The 15,082-nt window shown below is 40.6% G+C and overlaps 2 protein-coding genes across 3 annotated transcripts; one reads left to right on the top strand and one right to left on the bottom strand.

The window, feature by feature from the left end:
- Nucleotides 1-2,376: 2,376 nt before the first annotated feature.
- LOC103400400 (uncharacterized) lies at nt 2,377-10,167 on the top strand. 2 transcript variants are annotated; one of them, XM_029094459.2, is made up of 19 exons: nt 2,377-3,494; nt 3,691-4,165; nt 4,693-4,780; nt 4,898-5,079; nt 5,250-5,386; nt 5,714-5,780; nt 6,002-6,173; nt 6,274-6,382; nt 6,491-6,566; nt 6,661-6,843; nt 6,935-7,095; nt 7,198-7,303; nt 7,651-7,855; nt 7,963-8,249; nt 8,428-8,552; nt 8,839-8,983; nt 9,076-9,168; nt 9,306-9,379; nt 9,563-10,167. In XM_029094459.2, exons 1-19 carry the CDS (start codon nt 2,494-2,496, stop codon nt 9,915-9,917), a joined length of 4,041 nt encoding a protein of 1,346 aa, XP_028950292.2. In that variant the 5' UTR covers nt 2,377-2,493; the 3' UTR covers nt 9,918-10,167. The 2 variants fall into 2 exon arrangements, with proteins under 2 accessions (XP_028950292.2, XP_028950293.2); XM_029094460.2 differs by having other exon boundaries at nt 2,378-3,494; nt 8,431-8,552.
- A 228-nt stretch (nt 10,168-10,395) lies between these two features.
- LOC103400399 (actin-related protein 6-like) lies at nt 10,396-13,007 on the bottom strand. Its single transcript, XM_008339045.4, has 7 exons — nt 12,331-13,007; nt 11,821-12,037; nt 11,668-11,731; nt 11,285-11,369; nt 11,157-11,207; nt 10,996-11,058; nt 10,396-10,917 (listed from the first exon to the last, which is right to left on the bottom strand). Exons 1-7 carry the CDS (start codon nt 13,005-13,007, stop codon nt 10,791-10,793), a joined length of 1,284 nt encoding a protein of 427 aa, XP_008337267.3. The 3' UTR covers nt 10,396-10,790.
- Nucleotides 13,008-15,082: the final 2,075 nt, after the last annotated feature.

The raw sequence follows: 15,082 nt of genomic DNA, 5'->3' as shown, positions 1-15,082 counted from the left end.
ATATTTTGTAAAGCACAAATATGACAATTGATTGTTGTATTCTTTTTTGAAATAGTTAAAGAATAAATCTAACTATCAATCCTCAGAGGTGGTCTGAAAAGTGAATATTCCCAGCATTTCCACACAAATTACTATAACGTATTTGTGCCAAGGATGACCGTTAGATGGAAGCGTTAACATGGACATTGTGTGGTTGACGGATCCAAGGGCAGCGAAGAAGCCTGTCACATATCGAGTACATCCTAGCTTTATGAGTGAGATCATAAATTCATAATTATGAAAACCTGCAGAGTGCAGAGGTATTATGGAGCATCTTGGGGATTAAATACTCCTTACCCACCCTTTAATGTAGCACACAAATCAAAGGAATACCTCACCTTTATGTTCACTTGCACAGTACAAAGCAGTTCGAATTTTTGAATCTTATATTTTGAAGTCTTTTGTCGTTCAAACAACTTCATCGTTGTTTATTACATTATTAGGGATAGACAACTCAATTCACTCTCTTCTTTTTCTAAAATACTTCAAACTACTCGGGTAATTGGGCCCAAAGCGAGCTCTATGGAAAAGTCAGGCAATAATTGCCCAGCCCAGCTCCTGCCTATATGACATCATCACGTCAACCACAATTTAAATTATTAAAAAATTATATAAATTATAAAAGACTAATTAAAAATATAAAAATTGTAATTTTTTTTTCTATAAATACCTAACTATATTCTTCCATTTTATATTACATTTCAATATTTTTAAATACTTTTAATCAATCTTTCATTATTATCCAAAATTAAAAATAAAGTTATCTTTTATTATTTTATAAAATAAAAAATACTAATATTTTAATACAAAATGTTTGGCTATTCAATTTAAGAGTGATGTACTAGGGCAATTACTGTTCCTTGTAGGAGATTAAGTTGTCTATTGCATAGAGGGCTTCCTACACTGGAAGTGCTCTTAGATTCTCAATTAAGATTTAATGATCAAAATCTAATGGACAAAAGTTTCAAAGTATAGAATACACCGAACCAATACTATAATTTTCGAACGGAGTGGTGTTTCTTAGCCGGCTTTTTACTGTTTATAACGGAAAGTTGTTCTTTTATGACTGAAAGATCATAGGTTTGAGTTATAGAAACAATCTCTTTACAAAACAAAAATAAGGTTGCGTACGATAGACATTTCCCTTAACCCCGCACACCGCAAAGCCTTGTTGGCTTAGTTCATCCTTTTAGTGGTCTGGTGAACACTGCAATGAAACCACACTTACATGTCTCTCATGTGGGAACCGGATCCCCTCCGGACCCAAAGGAACTAAGCTCAAGGATCAAATGATACGGGCCATTGAAATTGGATCTAACGACTACAATTATTATAACTTTTAGATGAGCCCCCTATTTGTTGCCGTTAGATCAAATTTCAATGACCCGAACCATTTGATTCTTGTGTAGAAACCAATATCTTCTCGAGTAAGAAATAAGTTAGAGTGAGAAGGAGAAATGTAGAGAGAGATAGAATTGTGATGAAATACTTTTCATTACTTGATAATGTTATTACATTGAGGAGTATACACAACCCTTGATTCGGTACAACAATACACTTAGCTAACTATAACTAATTACATGTTGTACCACTACTCATCTCAGCTAACATTTCACTGTTATAACAAACTAACATCTTTTGATGTTGAGGCATTTGCCTCAATACCTTGGGCTCAGATCCCTTGGGTCAGGAGGAAATCCGGTTCCTCTCATGTGTAGTGTCTCTTGAAAATGGCCGTACAATCTTGATATCTTTCCAAAGCAAAGGAGGTTGAAACCCTTCTGCTTCTGCTGTGTGCACATCCAATCTTTCAAATTTCTGAGCAGTCCGAATTGCCAACTTACTTTCAAGTACAACCACGCATGTTTCTTTTCATGATAGTCCTTTGGCTGGTTGCCTTTGTCTAGAGCTCATTTTGCATGATAGGTCTACACCTGATTATATTTCTGTAATACCGACATGTTATTCAAAGTGGTGCGTCCATTCTTCAACAACACACATCATGTATAGCGATTATGACTACTAATGACTGAAATAAATTTAACATTTTAGAATTAAGTTTATAATCGTCGCGGTATAAATCTCTAACTTAATTACTTGCAAAATCCGACAAGTGTTCTATCAAATTTTTAATGTGGGTATGAGTCTTACATTCCTCAACAAAATATTGGATCTTCATAATAATTAGTGTATAGTTGATTCATTTTAAGACCCTACATTAGGTTTGTGTTGGGTGTGTCTTGTGTGCGAGTAGATAATTTAAAAAATAAAAAAAAACTAAATGAAGAAAAATGTGTTTTGACAAAAAAAAAAGAAAAAGAAAAAGAAAAAATATGTATAAAAAAAAAAAAAAAAAAAAAACAACGGCGAACGTTCTTCTCTCGCTGTGTCCGAAATGTCGACATACCCGCAGTCGCAGCGGTAGACGAAGAAAGTCGGACAGAAAACGGAAGAATGTCGAGCCCTAGCGCTTCGACGGGGTCTACAGTCCAGGACTGCTGGGACTGCATGCTGCCGGGGCCACCCAGCCGCAACAACTTCGGATCCGCCGACCTCAGCCTCTCCGGCCTCCTCGCATTCCCCTCCGGCAGCTCCATCTCCGTCCTCGACGTTCGCTCAATGCAGCTCATCGTCACCATCCCTATGCCCCCTCCAACCCAATCTTCTTCCTCCACCTCATCCTCCCTCTCCCCTTTCGTCACCTCCGTCCGCTGGACCCCGCTCCCTCTCCGCCGCGATCTCCTCTCCACCGAGCCCTCCAGCTCCCACCTCCTCCTCGCCGCAGGCGACCGCCAGGGCCGCATCGCCCTCCTTGATCTCCGCCTGAAGTCCCCTATTCTCTGGTTCGACACCGACTCCTCCCCCTCCAAACTCGCCATCCAGGACCTCGCGTGGGTCCAGGCCCGACCCGACTCCTACCTCCTTGCCTCCATCTCCGGATTCTCCTCCCTCTCACTCTACAACAGCTCCACCGGCCGATGCTTCTGGAAATACGACGCCGCGCCCGAAGTTCTCTCCTGCATCCGCCGTGATCCCTTCGATTCGCGCCATTTCTGCGTAGTCGGACTCAAAGGATTCCTGCTCTCGGTCACCGTGTTGGGTGAGACGGAATCCGATGTCATCATCAAGGAGTTTCAGATTCGGGCTGACTCTACCGAGTTGCTGAAGCTGGAGAGGGACATGGCTGGGGGAGTCTCCGGGAACTCGTCGTCGGCCTCGGCAGTGTTCCCGACCTACGCCGTGAGGTTCGCGTTCTCGCTACAGTGGCGGCACATTCTTTTCGTCACGTTCCCGCGGGAGTTGGTGGTGTTCGATTTGCAGTACGAGACGCCGCTTTTCTCCGCCACATTGCCTCGTGGCTGCGGCAAGTTTCTCGATGTGCTGCCGGATCCAAATTATGAGTTCCTCTACTGCGCTCATCTCGATGGAAAGCTCAGTACTTGGCGGCGAAAAGAGTGAGTCTTTCGAAAAATCGACTGATTGCAGCTTTTTCAATATCAATTGATCAATTGTAGGATGTAGAATGTGAAATTGGATAGGAATTTATAGGCATTTGAACCATTTTCAGGCAAAGCTTACAAAATGTTTAGATTGAAAAACCAAAATGTAGTAGTGTATTCATCTTATTATGCATATTGTATGTATGTGCAGAGGAGGGCAGGTGCACATAATGTGTTCAATGGAAGAGCTGATGCCGTCAATTGGCACATCTGTCCCATCTCCTTTGGTGCTTGCTGTCGTCATCTCCCAATCAGATTCGACCCTCCAGAACATCGGCAAGCTTTACTCTGATGTACCTCATTCTCCTTTCCCCGATGTGGATTTCGATAATCCTTTTGATTTTTGTGATGAGCCTCTTCTTGTTTCTAAAACGCATTTGATCTCCATTTCTGATGATGGAAAAATATGGAACTGGCTGTTGACCGCTGAAGGGCTTGAAGATAATCGAAAGGATGATACAAACTTGGGTATTAGTGAAGTGCCAGTTCCTGGTACGAATACGAACATTATAGTTTCTTCTACTGGAGGACTTGACATGAAAGTCGGCAAACAAATAGAAAAGATCAACGGTGGTAGAGGCCGATCTTCAAATTCTACTGTCAGCCATACAGACTTGGTACTTAAGGTTCGTTTGTAGTTTTTCCAATTTTTAATTTTTCATGGTTAATGCCTATCACTGGATGGTTTTTGGGCTTGAGAATTTAATGTAACTAACAATGGATGTGACTTGGATCACTAGATGTAATTCCCACACCCAGTCTTATTAAAAATATCTAGGTATTAGTTGGTATATGACTTTGTTTAGATCCTCAAAAGGACACACACCCCCACCCTTACAATGTACACAGGCGCTATAACATATGTTTTTGATGGTTGCATGTAGTTCAGAACACAGTTGGTTTTATTTCGTGTACTATTTGTTATACCTTGCCGTAAATTCCATTCATCTATATGTTTTTTATTTCCCATTCAGTGCATTGTTGCTTCAGTAGAAATAGGATCACAGGACTGCACTACCAGTCTTTTCTTTTCTATTTTCTTTCTGTTATAGCTATAAATTCAGTTCATCCAAAATGCCATGCAACCAATCCCTGATAGTGAAGATTTGAAATTAAATTCCTGCATGCTTACAAAGCCAACTTACTGATGCAGATTAGCTTAGTTGGACAGCTTCAGCTCCTTTCTTCAGCAGTGACTATGCTGGCTGTTCCTTCACCTTCTTCAACAGCTACTCTGGGCCGTTAGTAAATCTTGTCACTAATCTACTGTATATGTTGATTTTATATTTTAAGAATATTTCTGAGTTAGCATCATTTGGGAGAAATTATGATACCATGTAAGTTGATTATGTATGAAGGTGGGGGAAACTATCCTGTTGTAGCTGTTCCATTGGTTGCTTTGGGAACTCAAAGTGGGACAGTTGACATTGTTGATGTTTCTGCCAATGCTGTCGCTGCAAGTTTTTCTGTTCATAATGGTACTGTTAGGGGATTACGATGGCTTGGAAATTCTAGACTGGTTTCATTTTCATACAGTCAGGTAGGTTGTGGTGAATTCAAACATCACATCAATTGTTTGATTGCATCTACTAGTTAGTGACTTTTGCTCAGCATTATCCTTGATTAGTATATTTTTTGTCTTTTTTCTATCTATAAATAATCATCAATCTGTGTTGATCATAATATGTAGCATTACCTTTGTTGATCTAGGTGAGTGAAAAATCTGGAGGTTTCATCAACAGGCTCATTGTGACCTGTGTTAGAAGTGGCCTAAATAGGCAATTCCGGGTTTTGCAAAAGCCTGAACGTGCACCCATAAGAGCCTTAAGAGCCTCTTCCTCTGGAAGGTTGACTTCAGACCTAGATTCTTTTCTTTATTTATGGTTATTTGTTAAGTCCTTTACGTCCTGTGTCATGTTTTTGGTTTTATCAAATTTATTAAGATACTCAACTAAAAAGAAACTAGAAGTATTCACTTTTTACTATAATTCATCGTCTTTTTATAGGTACAATATTTATAATTTTTTATGGTGAATTGCACTATTTTGATCAAGTGTTTCTAGTTTAGTGCTCTTTTTCTTCCCCCCTGCTTTCATCGGCATCAGTTATTGTTCTTCATAACTTCCTTAGCTACACAATGTAACATTTTGCTTATGCTGTTGACGAAATGGCAGGTACCTTCTTATTTTGCTTCGTGATGCACCAGTAGAGGTTTGGGCAATGACAAAGAGTCCTATTATGGTAAATTTGATATTTTCTTTGGTTATTTCACATTCCACCTTGACATATTTCCCAGAAATTGTTTGTTTCAACTACATTAAACAGAAACTCATAGTTTTCAAAGATCAAACGACCACAAAAGCATGCCTTTTCTTATTTTATGCATTTCACAACTTTCCAGTGGAGAGGTTAAGATTATGATTCCTCATCTTGGTATTTATTACTCTCTCTATCTCATGTAGCTTAGATCATTAGCTCTTCCATTTACGGTTTTGGAATGGACCCTCCCAGCAGTCCCACGACCTGCTCAAAATAAACCTGCTACGCAATCATCATCATCATCATCCCCCAAAGATCACTCACCTGTGGCATCAGATGGGACATCCTCTCCAACAAAGGCATCATCTGATTCCAGTGAGTTACTAGCCTTTGCTCTATATGAGTTACTTCTGCATTTGGATTGTTTAATTATTTAAATAAACAAAAATAAAGTTTATCCTTCCCTGAAATGCAGAGAGCTCAGATGGATCTCAAGATGACACTTCTGAAAGCTTTGCATTTGCACTAGCAAATGGTGCTCTTGGTGTTTTCGAGGTTCATGGGCGAAGGATCCGTGACTTCAGGTGTATTTCTACTTTCAATCTTAGCATCTGTTTACCCTCTTACGAACTAAACTAAAATTTCATGTCGATAAGTTTTTCTCATAGTGGTTCTTTATTGCTGGTTTATAGACCGAAATGGCCTTCTTCTTCGTTCGTATCATCCGATGGACTAATTACTGCCATGGCTTACCGGTTGCCTCATGTAGTATGTATCACAATTTTTGTATTCTTTTCATCCAATTGGTATTCTATATCAGATTCTCAATCATTTCAAATTTCATTTCTGTAAATTATTTCAGGTTATGGGGGACAGGTCAGGAAATATTCGCTGGTGGGATGTAACTACTGGATATTCTTCTTCGTTTAACACTCATAGAGAAGGTATCCGGCGAATTAAATTCTCACCTGTTGTGCCTGGAGACCGCAGTAGGGGGCGCGTTGCTGTACTATTTTATGACAATACATTTTCTGTATTTGACCTTGTAAGTATAAAAGAAATATTTATATGGTTTATTTCTCAAATGATCTTTCTTATCATTTTTCCATAACTCTCTACATGTTTTCTAATTGCAGGATTCTCCAGACCCATTAGCCAATTCTCTTTTACAGCCTCAATTTCCTGGAACCCTTGTGTTGGAACTTGATTGGTTGCCCTTGCGGACTGACAAAAACGATCCACTATTATTGTGCATAGCTGGAGCTGATAGTAGCTTTCGCCTTCTTGAGATTAATATGTATGTTTCAAACTTTATTGAGTAATTTCCTTATGGATCAGGTTATTTAAGAACGGGGGAAAGTAGTCATTTCTGTGCTTTAATAATCTTACTCTTACGCAGAGTTGATAAAAAACTTGGTTATACCCACCAGCCCAGATCTATAAAAGAAAGGTTCCGTCCTATGCCTCTATGTTCTCCTATACTGCTTCCAACACCACATGCCTTGGTAATTATGATTTTTAATTTCCATTTTCCTTCTATTTTATTTCAAGATGGCAATATTTTATCTTATTCCAGTTCTATTGATTATTAATTCAATCGTGCCCTTTGACAATTAGAGTTTTATGTTCATTCATATATGCTAATCTGCAACCTTATAGACCTAGTTCTTGTTGGGGGATTGCGAGAGAGTTGCTAACCAAATTGTTTACCAAAAATAGCAAAATCTACTGGGAAAAGTTAAGAGTAGCCCCGAATCAGTAACCACATAGCCTGCTTTATGTTTTATTGTTAAGAGAAGATAGTAGAGATTCAGTTTTGACCAACTGGAATTTATATAATTATTTATTACAGGCATTACGGGTGATCTTACAATTGGGTGTCAAGCCCTCTTGGTTTAATACTTGCAGTACAACTTTAGATAAAAGGCCTCACCAAATTCCAGGAACTCCTAAGTCCAATGATGATCTTCGAAGTTACCTGATCGATTTACCCCCTGTTGGTGACCCTGTGGTACCAGAATTACTTCTTAAAGTCTTAGAACCTTATCGTAAAGAAGGTGGGTCCTCTGTCTTTCTTGTGATGTTTCTACTCATGAGGAGCTGTATTTAAGTATCATACTATTTTATGTTCTTTTCTATGATTATAAATGTGATATTTCCACAGGCTGCATACTGGATGATGAGAGGGCAAAATTATATGCAATGGTGGTCAACAAAGGTTTTTCTGTGAGATTTGCTTTTGCTGCTGCAATCTTTGGCGAATCCTCAGAAGCTCTTTTCTGGCTACAACTGCCTCGTGCTCTTAACCATTTGATGAATAAGATGGTAAATAAGTCTCCACAAAAAGCCCCTGCTTCAGCATCCGTTCCAGAGATTGATGATGCATCAATGCTTAATAGGATAACATCAAAAGGAAAGTCAGTGTCTGGAACAGAAAAGAAAGATGCAATGGTAAGATGCATTTCAGGATAATATTTTTCTCAAATTTGGTGTACAAGGTTTAAGCTAGGTCGCTACGTTACCTCACATTTCTCCTATATCTTGTGCTCCTCAATTCTAAACTATTGTGTGATATTTCCTTTATATAAACTTTGTAACATCTCTGTACTTTATTGACTTCTATGGTTAGCAGAACGAAGGTCAGCTCAGATTAATGGCTTTTGAGCCAGAGGATTTGTGGGCAAATGCTAGTGAACGTATTCCTTGGCATGAGAAGTTGGAGGGAGAAGATGCTATTCAGAATCGTGTACATGAGTGAGTATTTCATATCATTCTTATTTCTTAGATGTAGTTACCAACCTAACTGCTGATTATGTTTAAGCAAGAGTTGACGCTGCATATAAGCATATGTGCACGAGAAATTATACAGGAAGCCTACTTTTTGCTGAGTTCCACTTCCATCCTTCCTATCGTCTTCTGTCTCTGGTAACATGCCAAATGCCCAAATTGCCCAGTTACTTGAACACTAAAGGTTTAAAAAAGAATGCTAGATTTTCCCTGTTGGAGGTTCTTGATTTACTTTATGTTCTTGATGATGTAGGCTCGTCTCAATTGGGAACTTAGAAGCTGCGGTTAGTTTGTTGCTTTCCACTCCTCCTGAGAGCAATTACTTCTCTGCAAATGCTTTACGCGCTGTTGCTCTTTCTTCTGCCGTGTCAAAGTCTCTTCTTGAACTTGCAGTCAAGGTGTGTGCTTATTTGGATCAACTCATGACATCAAATTGCATGTTGTGGCTGGAATAAGTGTCTCAGAATTTTCGATACTTTTATATTATTAGGTTGTTGCAGCCAACATGGTGAGGAATGACAGGTCGTTGTCTGGTACTCATCTTCTTTGTGCTGTGGGAAGGTATCAAGAAGCTTGTTCTCAGGTAAGGTTCAACTTTACACAAATTTACTGAAACCCCCAGTTATCTAAGATGTGAGATATCTTTTAATATCATGCACGAAATAATGGTTTACGTGCTGTTGTTTTTATGTACTAAGTACTATGTCATCCCTTATGCAGCTACAAGATGCTGGGTGCTGGACAGATGCTGCGACTTTAGCTGCTACGCACTTGAAAGGATCCGACTATGCAAGGTTATTTACTTTCTTTTCACCATTTCTGAGGCCGCCTCTGTCATCTCCAGTTTCATCTGTATACTATAATTGATTAGCTTGCTATTTTCGCCTTCCCGGTAGATATATTTTGATAAACTCATCAGTCATCCCCTGATTTTCATTGTTTTGGTAGCTGAGTTGTGCGTGTTAATGTTCTTACAGGGTGTTGCTAAGATGGGCTTCGCATGTCCTCCGTGCTGAGCACAACATATGGAGGGCCCTCATTTTGTATGTTGCAGCTGGTGCGCTACAAGAGGCATTGGCAGCACTTCGTGAGGCCCAACAACCTGACACGGCCGCTATGTTCATCCTTGCTTGCCGAGAAATTCATGCCAACTTCATCTCTGATTTAGGGAACTGTGACGATGAATCTAGTTCTTCGATCAAGGACAAGCCACTCAACTTGCCTGGGTTAGGCCCCGAGAGCGAAGACGTTATGGCAGTCGGTGAATATTACGGGCAATACCAAAGAAAACTGGTGCATCTATGCATGGACTCGCAACCATTCTCTGAATGAAGGATTGGCCCTAGTCATTGAACTTGTCCACATTTTACAGTTGCATACGTTTCGTCGCAAGTTAAATTGAAAGCAGGTTGAAGTTATCCCTTCATCCCTTGTCGTATGAAGCTCTTATTGGATTCAGGACATGAAAAATCAATATCTTGTACACAAGTCCACCGAGAAAGATTGCTCGAAAATGTTGTTAACGTAGACAATTTGTCAGAGGACACATCTCATAGTACAGGAAAATTTATTACTTTTTCAAGATGCTGGTGGCCGGCCGGAGCTCTCGTATGGATACGCTAATCTGTCAAGCCTCTACAAACATCTGAACAAGAGCCGTTTGATCGTTTAACCTAATAGGACCTAACAGCTTTTGTTCAGATCATGTACAATTTCTGAAGAAAATTGTTGAGACGGCCAAAAAGATTGCGTTAGTTGTGAGCGGAGGATTTCTCGAGTGCACATATAAAAATTAAAATACACGCTTAAGTTACACATCTGAACGATAGATGTTTGATCATTTAACCCGACAGGGACTAACGTCTCTTGTTCAAAATCATGTGCAAGTTCTACAGAAAATTAGTTGCGAGCGTGCCATTGCTAGTACTCGAGGCTGCCAGGCCTGTTCCTGCCCTTTCTTAACCCGTAAAGTCCATTACAACTACCGGGCGATGACTGGTGACAACAAAAAGGGAGAGAGGAGCGCACTCAGCTGCATTTTCCCTCGCAGAGGCAGACTATTTGCTTGCCAAAGGTGGAGTGCAAAAAGTCTCACAGTTACCTGGAATATAACTCCATCGCTAATAATCTTCTCAACCAAATAGCACGTCACGGATGATTACAATGAAAGGTGAAGATGGTCTTCAGATAGCCTACCCTTCAAGATTAAAAGAATCTCTTGCGACATCGAGCAGATCCAAGCTCCTCGTACTCGGCCTTGGTGACACACATTTCTTCAAAATCCGGACTTGATGCTAAAATAGACCCTCCTCTCCAAACGCTTAGTATGGGACTGGAGAAACATGGAAAATTTTAATAAAAATGTAAGTAGGTGTCTAAACAGAGAACGGTGCAGAAGGAGGAACGTTACTCTTCTTGAGGAGTTATCTTCACTGGATAGTCATCAGGAACAAGAGGCCGCAGCTCCCTCTCCCTGCAAAAAATCAGTAAAGACTTCTTAAGTCTGAAAGAATGGTTTTGTATTACTTCCGGTGTTGCACAATTAAATGGAAAGTTGTGACCAGTGCATACAGTCTATCAGCTAGTCGAGGAAATAGAGTGCTTCCACCTGTTAAGAGAATGCTGCCCAACACAAATCAGGCACATTAGTAAGTATCAAAAACGAATTTCCCCAAGAAAAATGTAGTTTAAAAGGTCACCTTTCATAAAGTACTGGCTGAAGATGTGGATGGCAGGAACTGACAGCTCGAACAATGCACTCTGCTAGTCCGGCCTGATTCATCCCTGCAAAAACAGGTCCTAGTTACCGCTTTCCCTTTGCATTAAGCATATAGTTTCGAAGGACTGATCACACGACATCACTTTGTATATAAACAGCTAAATAAAATATTTCCAATGCTATGCTCTACAAATATCAAGTAAAAATTCGCAAAAGTTGACCGGTAGTAATAAGTGCTAACCAACATGGAACCCAAGGAGGAGATTATAATGTTTGATTCAGCAACAAATCGTACGACGTATATGCTTCAAAAAGTAAACAAAAAGCCGAAATTGAAACAAGAAACCGGAATGTAAGACAAACCCAAATCAGCAGGATGGAAGATCATCTCCGGCACAAGGAACCTTTCATTTGTCAGGTCAAATTCCTACACGAAAACCATCAAACCACACTGAAAACTAGTAAACAAACACAAGCAGCTATCCAATTAGCTCAAAAGTACGAAATAAAAATTACATTCTTGCTCAAATCAATCTTCTTTCGATCCACCAACTTGTCTGTAACCTCCATCTTATCCAAATCCATCTTCTTCTCCACATCTTTAAGTGTGTCAGCGTCTCTCAAAGCCAAGTATCTCTTCGCCTCATCTGGTTTCTTAACAAATCCTTTTGTGTGCGTAATGCCGTCAGGCAACACATAGGTGCACCTGAAAAGATTGTCCTTCCCATGTTTCCTAAACACCCATTTCCAAACAACAAAAACCCACCCTGTCAATATTTCGGATAGACGAACCAGCGGCCCACTTCTAATTACACCGATACTATCCCATTAGGGGTCAAATCACTCATTACCACCCACTAGCACAACAGAGACGGTGTTTTATCACCAAAAGCCTCGATCTAATTAAGAAAAGCTACACACTTCAATTCACATCGTTCTATTTTTCGACACGAGATTCTTGTATTCTTCAAGAAATCCACAACCAAAATCAAACTAAATAACAAAAAATTAAGAAAAGCTACATACTTTGCAATCTGGAGGTCACGATCAACGTCCATGGAAACAAAGCAGAGCTTCTCCTTAACATCATCGATGAGAAACGTTTCGTCCATGACATTGACGGAGCGGTAAGAGACCAGCTCCTTGAGGTAATTGGTCAACGCCTTGCCGCCCAAATCGATTCGCTTGGCGGCGTAGTTGATGGTGAAGTTCTGGAAGACGGGGGCGGCGTGCGTGAAGGAGAAGCCGCAGTCGACGACGAGGCTGCACTGCGCCTTAATTTCGCGGCGGCTGGCCTCGCAGAGGTGGGCGAGGGAGGGGGAGTTCGCGACGTAGAGCGCCGAGAAGTTGAAGTCCTCGAAGACGAGCTCGTCGGTGGCGCGTTGGATGGAGGGGAGGGCGAAGAGGGGCTCCGTCAGGAGGAGGGAGGATTGGGCCGGGTTGACCCGGAGGAGGGAGGAGAAGAGGTTGGCCCAAATCTCGCGCTGGAGGTCCGGGTTAATTAGGTAACCGCGGTCGATTGGGCGGCGGACGGCGGCGGAGGTGAGATCCATGGGCTCGGTGGGGGAGGGGTGGACCCATTTCTTGGAGGAGAGCGGGCGGTAGACGCAGTTGGGTATAATGGCGGAGGGGTCGCGCTCGCCGCCGATCCCGGCTTTGATTAGGCCGCCGCCGTTGTCTAAGACGACGACATTCTGATGCATGTTCAGGTGGAGGGAGGCTGTGTGGGAGTGTGAGTGATTTGGCGCGAGGCTGAGGTTTCGGCGGGTGTGTGCGCGCGACCCGCGTTATAGGCTTTTAATTATTTGGGAAAAAGACTGTTTACTCCCTCAAGTTTCATGGTTTTCAATATTTAGTACATCAATTTTTTTTCGTCTCAGAGTCATACCTAAAGTGTAAATTTTGGGACATTCTCATACATCCGTTAGTCAAACTGTTAGTTCTCCCGTTAAGTGATGACATGTCGCCTATGTGGGCAATGACCGGGCGCCACGTGTCATTAAAAATATTTAAAAAAATAATTAAATAATTAAAATTAAAAAAAATTAACAATCCATTTTCCCCCTCTCCCCCGTGCCCCCAACCCAGAGGAAGAAGAAGGAGAAAAAAAAAAGCCGTTTGCAACCCAGAAAAAGAAGAAGGAGGAAGAAGAAGGAAGAGAGGAAGAAGAGAGTTTCAGAAGAGAAAGGGGAGAGTTTCGGCCAAGGGGAGGAGGAGAGAGAAATGAGGTGGCGAATGAGGGAGTAGGAAAGGAGAGAAAGGAGGGAGGGGAGAAGGAGGGGAACAGCCGGGTCTCTCCTTGACCCGTGACCCGACCCACATCATTCTTTGTTTTCCGACAAATTTTCACCCATTTTTCCGGCAAATTGCACTACCTAACCACCTAGAATCAACTTCATGACCTTCCTTCTACCTATTACATCCCAAATTTGGAGAGATTTGGTGGTGAAAATGGAAGAAACCATGAGGGGTGCGGCGAAGGTGGTGTGACGGCGATCCGCCATTTTTGAAGTAAATCTCGTCAACCACCACCCACCATTAGACTCCCGTAGAACCCAGGAACAAAGCCCAAGCAGTTGTGGAGGCGTTGGAACAAGTGGGTCGCGAGGGGGGGGGGGACGAATTCATCTTTGCCGATTTAGGTTTTTTTTTTTTTTTCTTCTTCTTCTTCTTCCTCCTTCTTCTTCCTCTTCTGGGTTGGCAGACGGTTTTTTTTTTTTTTATTTATTTATTTTTTTCTCCTCCTTCTTCTTCTTCTTCTCCTTCTTCTTCCTCTTATGGGTTGGCAGACAATTTTTTTTTCTCCTTCTTCTTCCTCTGGGTTGGGGGCGCGGGGGGAGAGGGGGAAAATGGCTGGTTTGTTTGTTTGTTTTTTTTTTTTAATTTTAATTATTTAATTAAATTTTTTAATAATTTGAATGACACGTGGCACCCAGTCATTGTCTACGTGTGCGCCACGTCATCACTTAACGGGAGACTTAACAGTTTGACTAACGGATGTATGAAACTGTCCCAAAATTTACACTTTAGGTATGACTCTGAGACGAAAAAAAATTGATGTACTAAATGTTGAAAACCATGGAACATGAGGGTAGTAAACAGTTTTTTGCCCTAATTATTTTGTTCTTTCGTGAAAAATTTAATAATATTTTCTTTAAATTGTCCAGTGAGTGATTACTATTTTAAAGATATTTTTGTCAAACTAATCCTTCAATTGACCATGATATTAATCGTCTAAACATCACTGAAGTGTTCTACGTGAATTTTAAGCTTATGGTGCGATGAAAAACTAATAAAATTGTAGACTGTATCTAGGGATGGGTAAAATACCCGTGGTTATGGATAAGTACAGTTACCCGCCTATTTAAACTTCACGATTACGGTTATGGGTATAATCGTTTACCCGTAAAATTTAAATGGATGATTATGAGTACTAATCTTGGTTATAAACGGGTAACCGTTTATCCATTTATTTTTTATATGTAATGTTGAATATTTTAAAAATAAAATTATATATATATATATATCTATATATGTGGCTGTTTGACAGGGGATGGAAAGTTGTGTTATTCACCCAACAATCACATCTCTTCAATTTGAAAGTTGCATCTTTTGATTGTTGCCAAAAAGACATGATTCATGGTCAGCAAGTGTAATCCTTCTCCTAATTATGTTCTTTATCGGACAAAACTTAGATAAATGCTATTGACTATAGTGCATGATTTATATAGCTAATTATAATATAATGTAGCTCATTATATATATTATGTTGATACTT

Source organism: Malus domestica, chromosome 15, assembly GCF_042453785.1.
Source record: "Malus domestica chromosome 15, GDT2T_hap1".
NCBI lineage: Eukaryota > Viridiplantae > Streptophyta > Magnoliopsida > Rosales > Rosaceae > Malus > Malus domestica.
The sequence above is the reverse complement of the archived record's forward strand: the minus strand, read 5'-3'. Positions and strand labels throughout refer to the sequence as shown.

What these genes read in the sequence shown, in the direction of transcription:
- LOC103400400 (XM_029094459.2), top strand. Translation starts at nt 2,494, where the DNA reads ATGTCGAGCCCTAGCGCTTCGACGGGGTCTACAGTCCAGGACTGCTGG. An exon ending in ATACAGACTTGGTACTTAAG is followed by an intron (nt 4,166 to 4,692) that starts GTTCGTTTGTAG and finishes TTACTGATGCAG; the next exon opens with ATTAGCTTAGTTGGACAGCT. An exon ending in ATTCAGAATCGTGTACATGA is followed by an intron (nt 8,553 to 8,838) that starts GTGAGTATTTCA and finishes TTGATGATGTAG; the next exon opens with GCTCGTCTCAATTGGGAACT.
- LOC103400399 (XM_008339045.4), bottom strand. Translation starts at nt 13,007, where the DNA reads ATGCATCAGAATGTCGTCGTCTTAGACAACGGCGGCGGCCTAATCAAA. An exon ending in CTTCCATCCTGCTGATTTGG is followed by an intron (nt 11,370 to 11,667) that starts GTTTGTCTTACA and finishes CTGTTTTTGCAG; the next exon opens with GGATGAATCAGGCCGGACTA. An exon ending in CAGCCAGTACTTTATGAAAG is followed by an intron (nt 11,208 to 11,284) that starts GTGACCTTTTAA and finishes TGTGTTGGGCAG; the next exon opens with CATTCTCTTAACAGGTGGAA.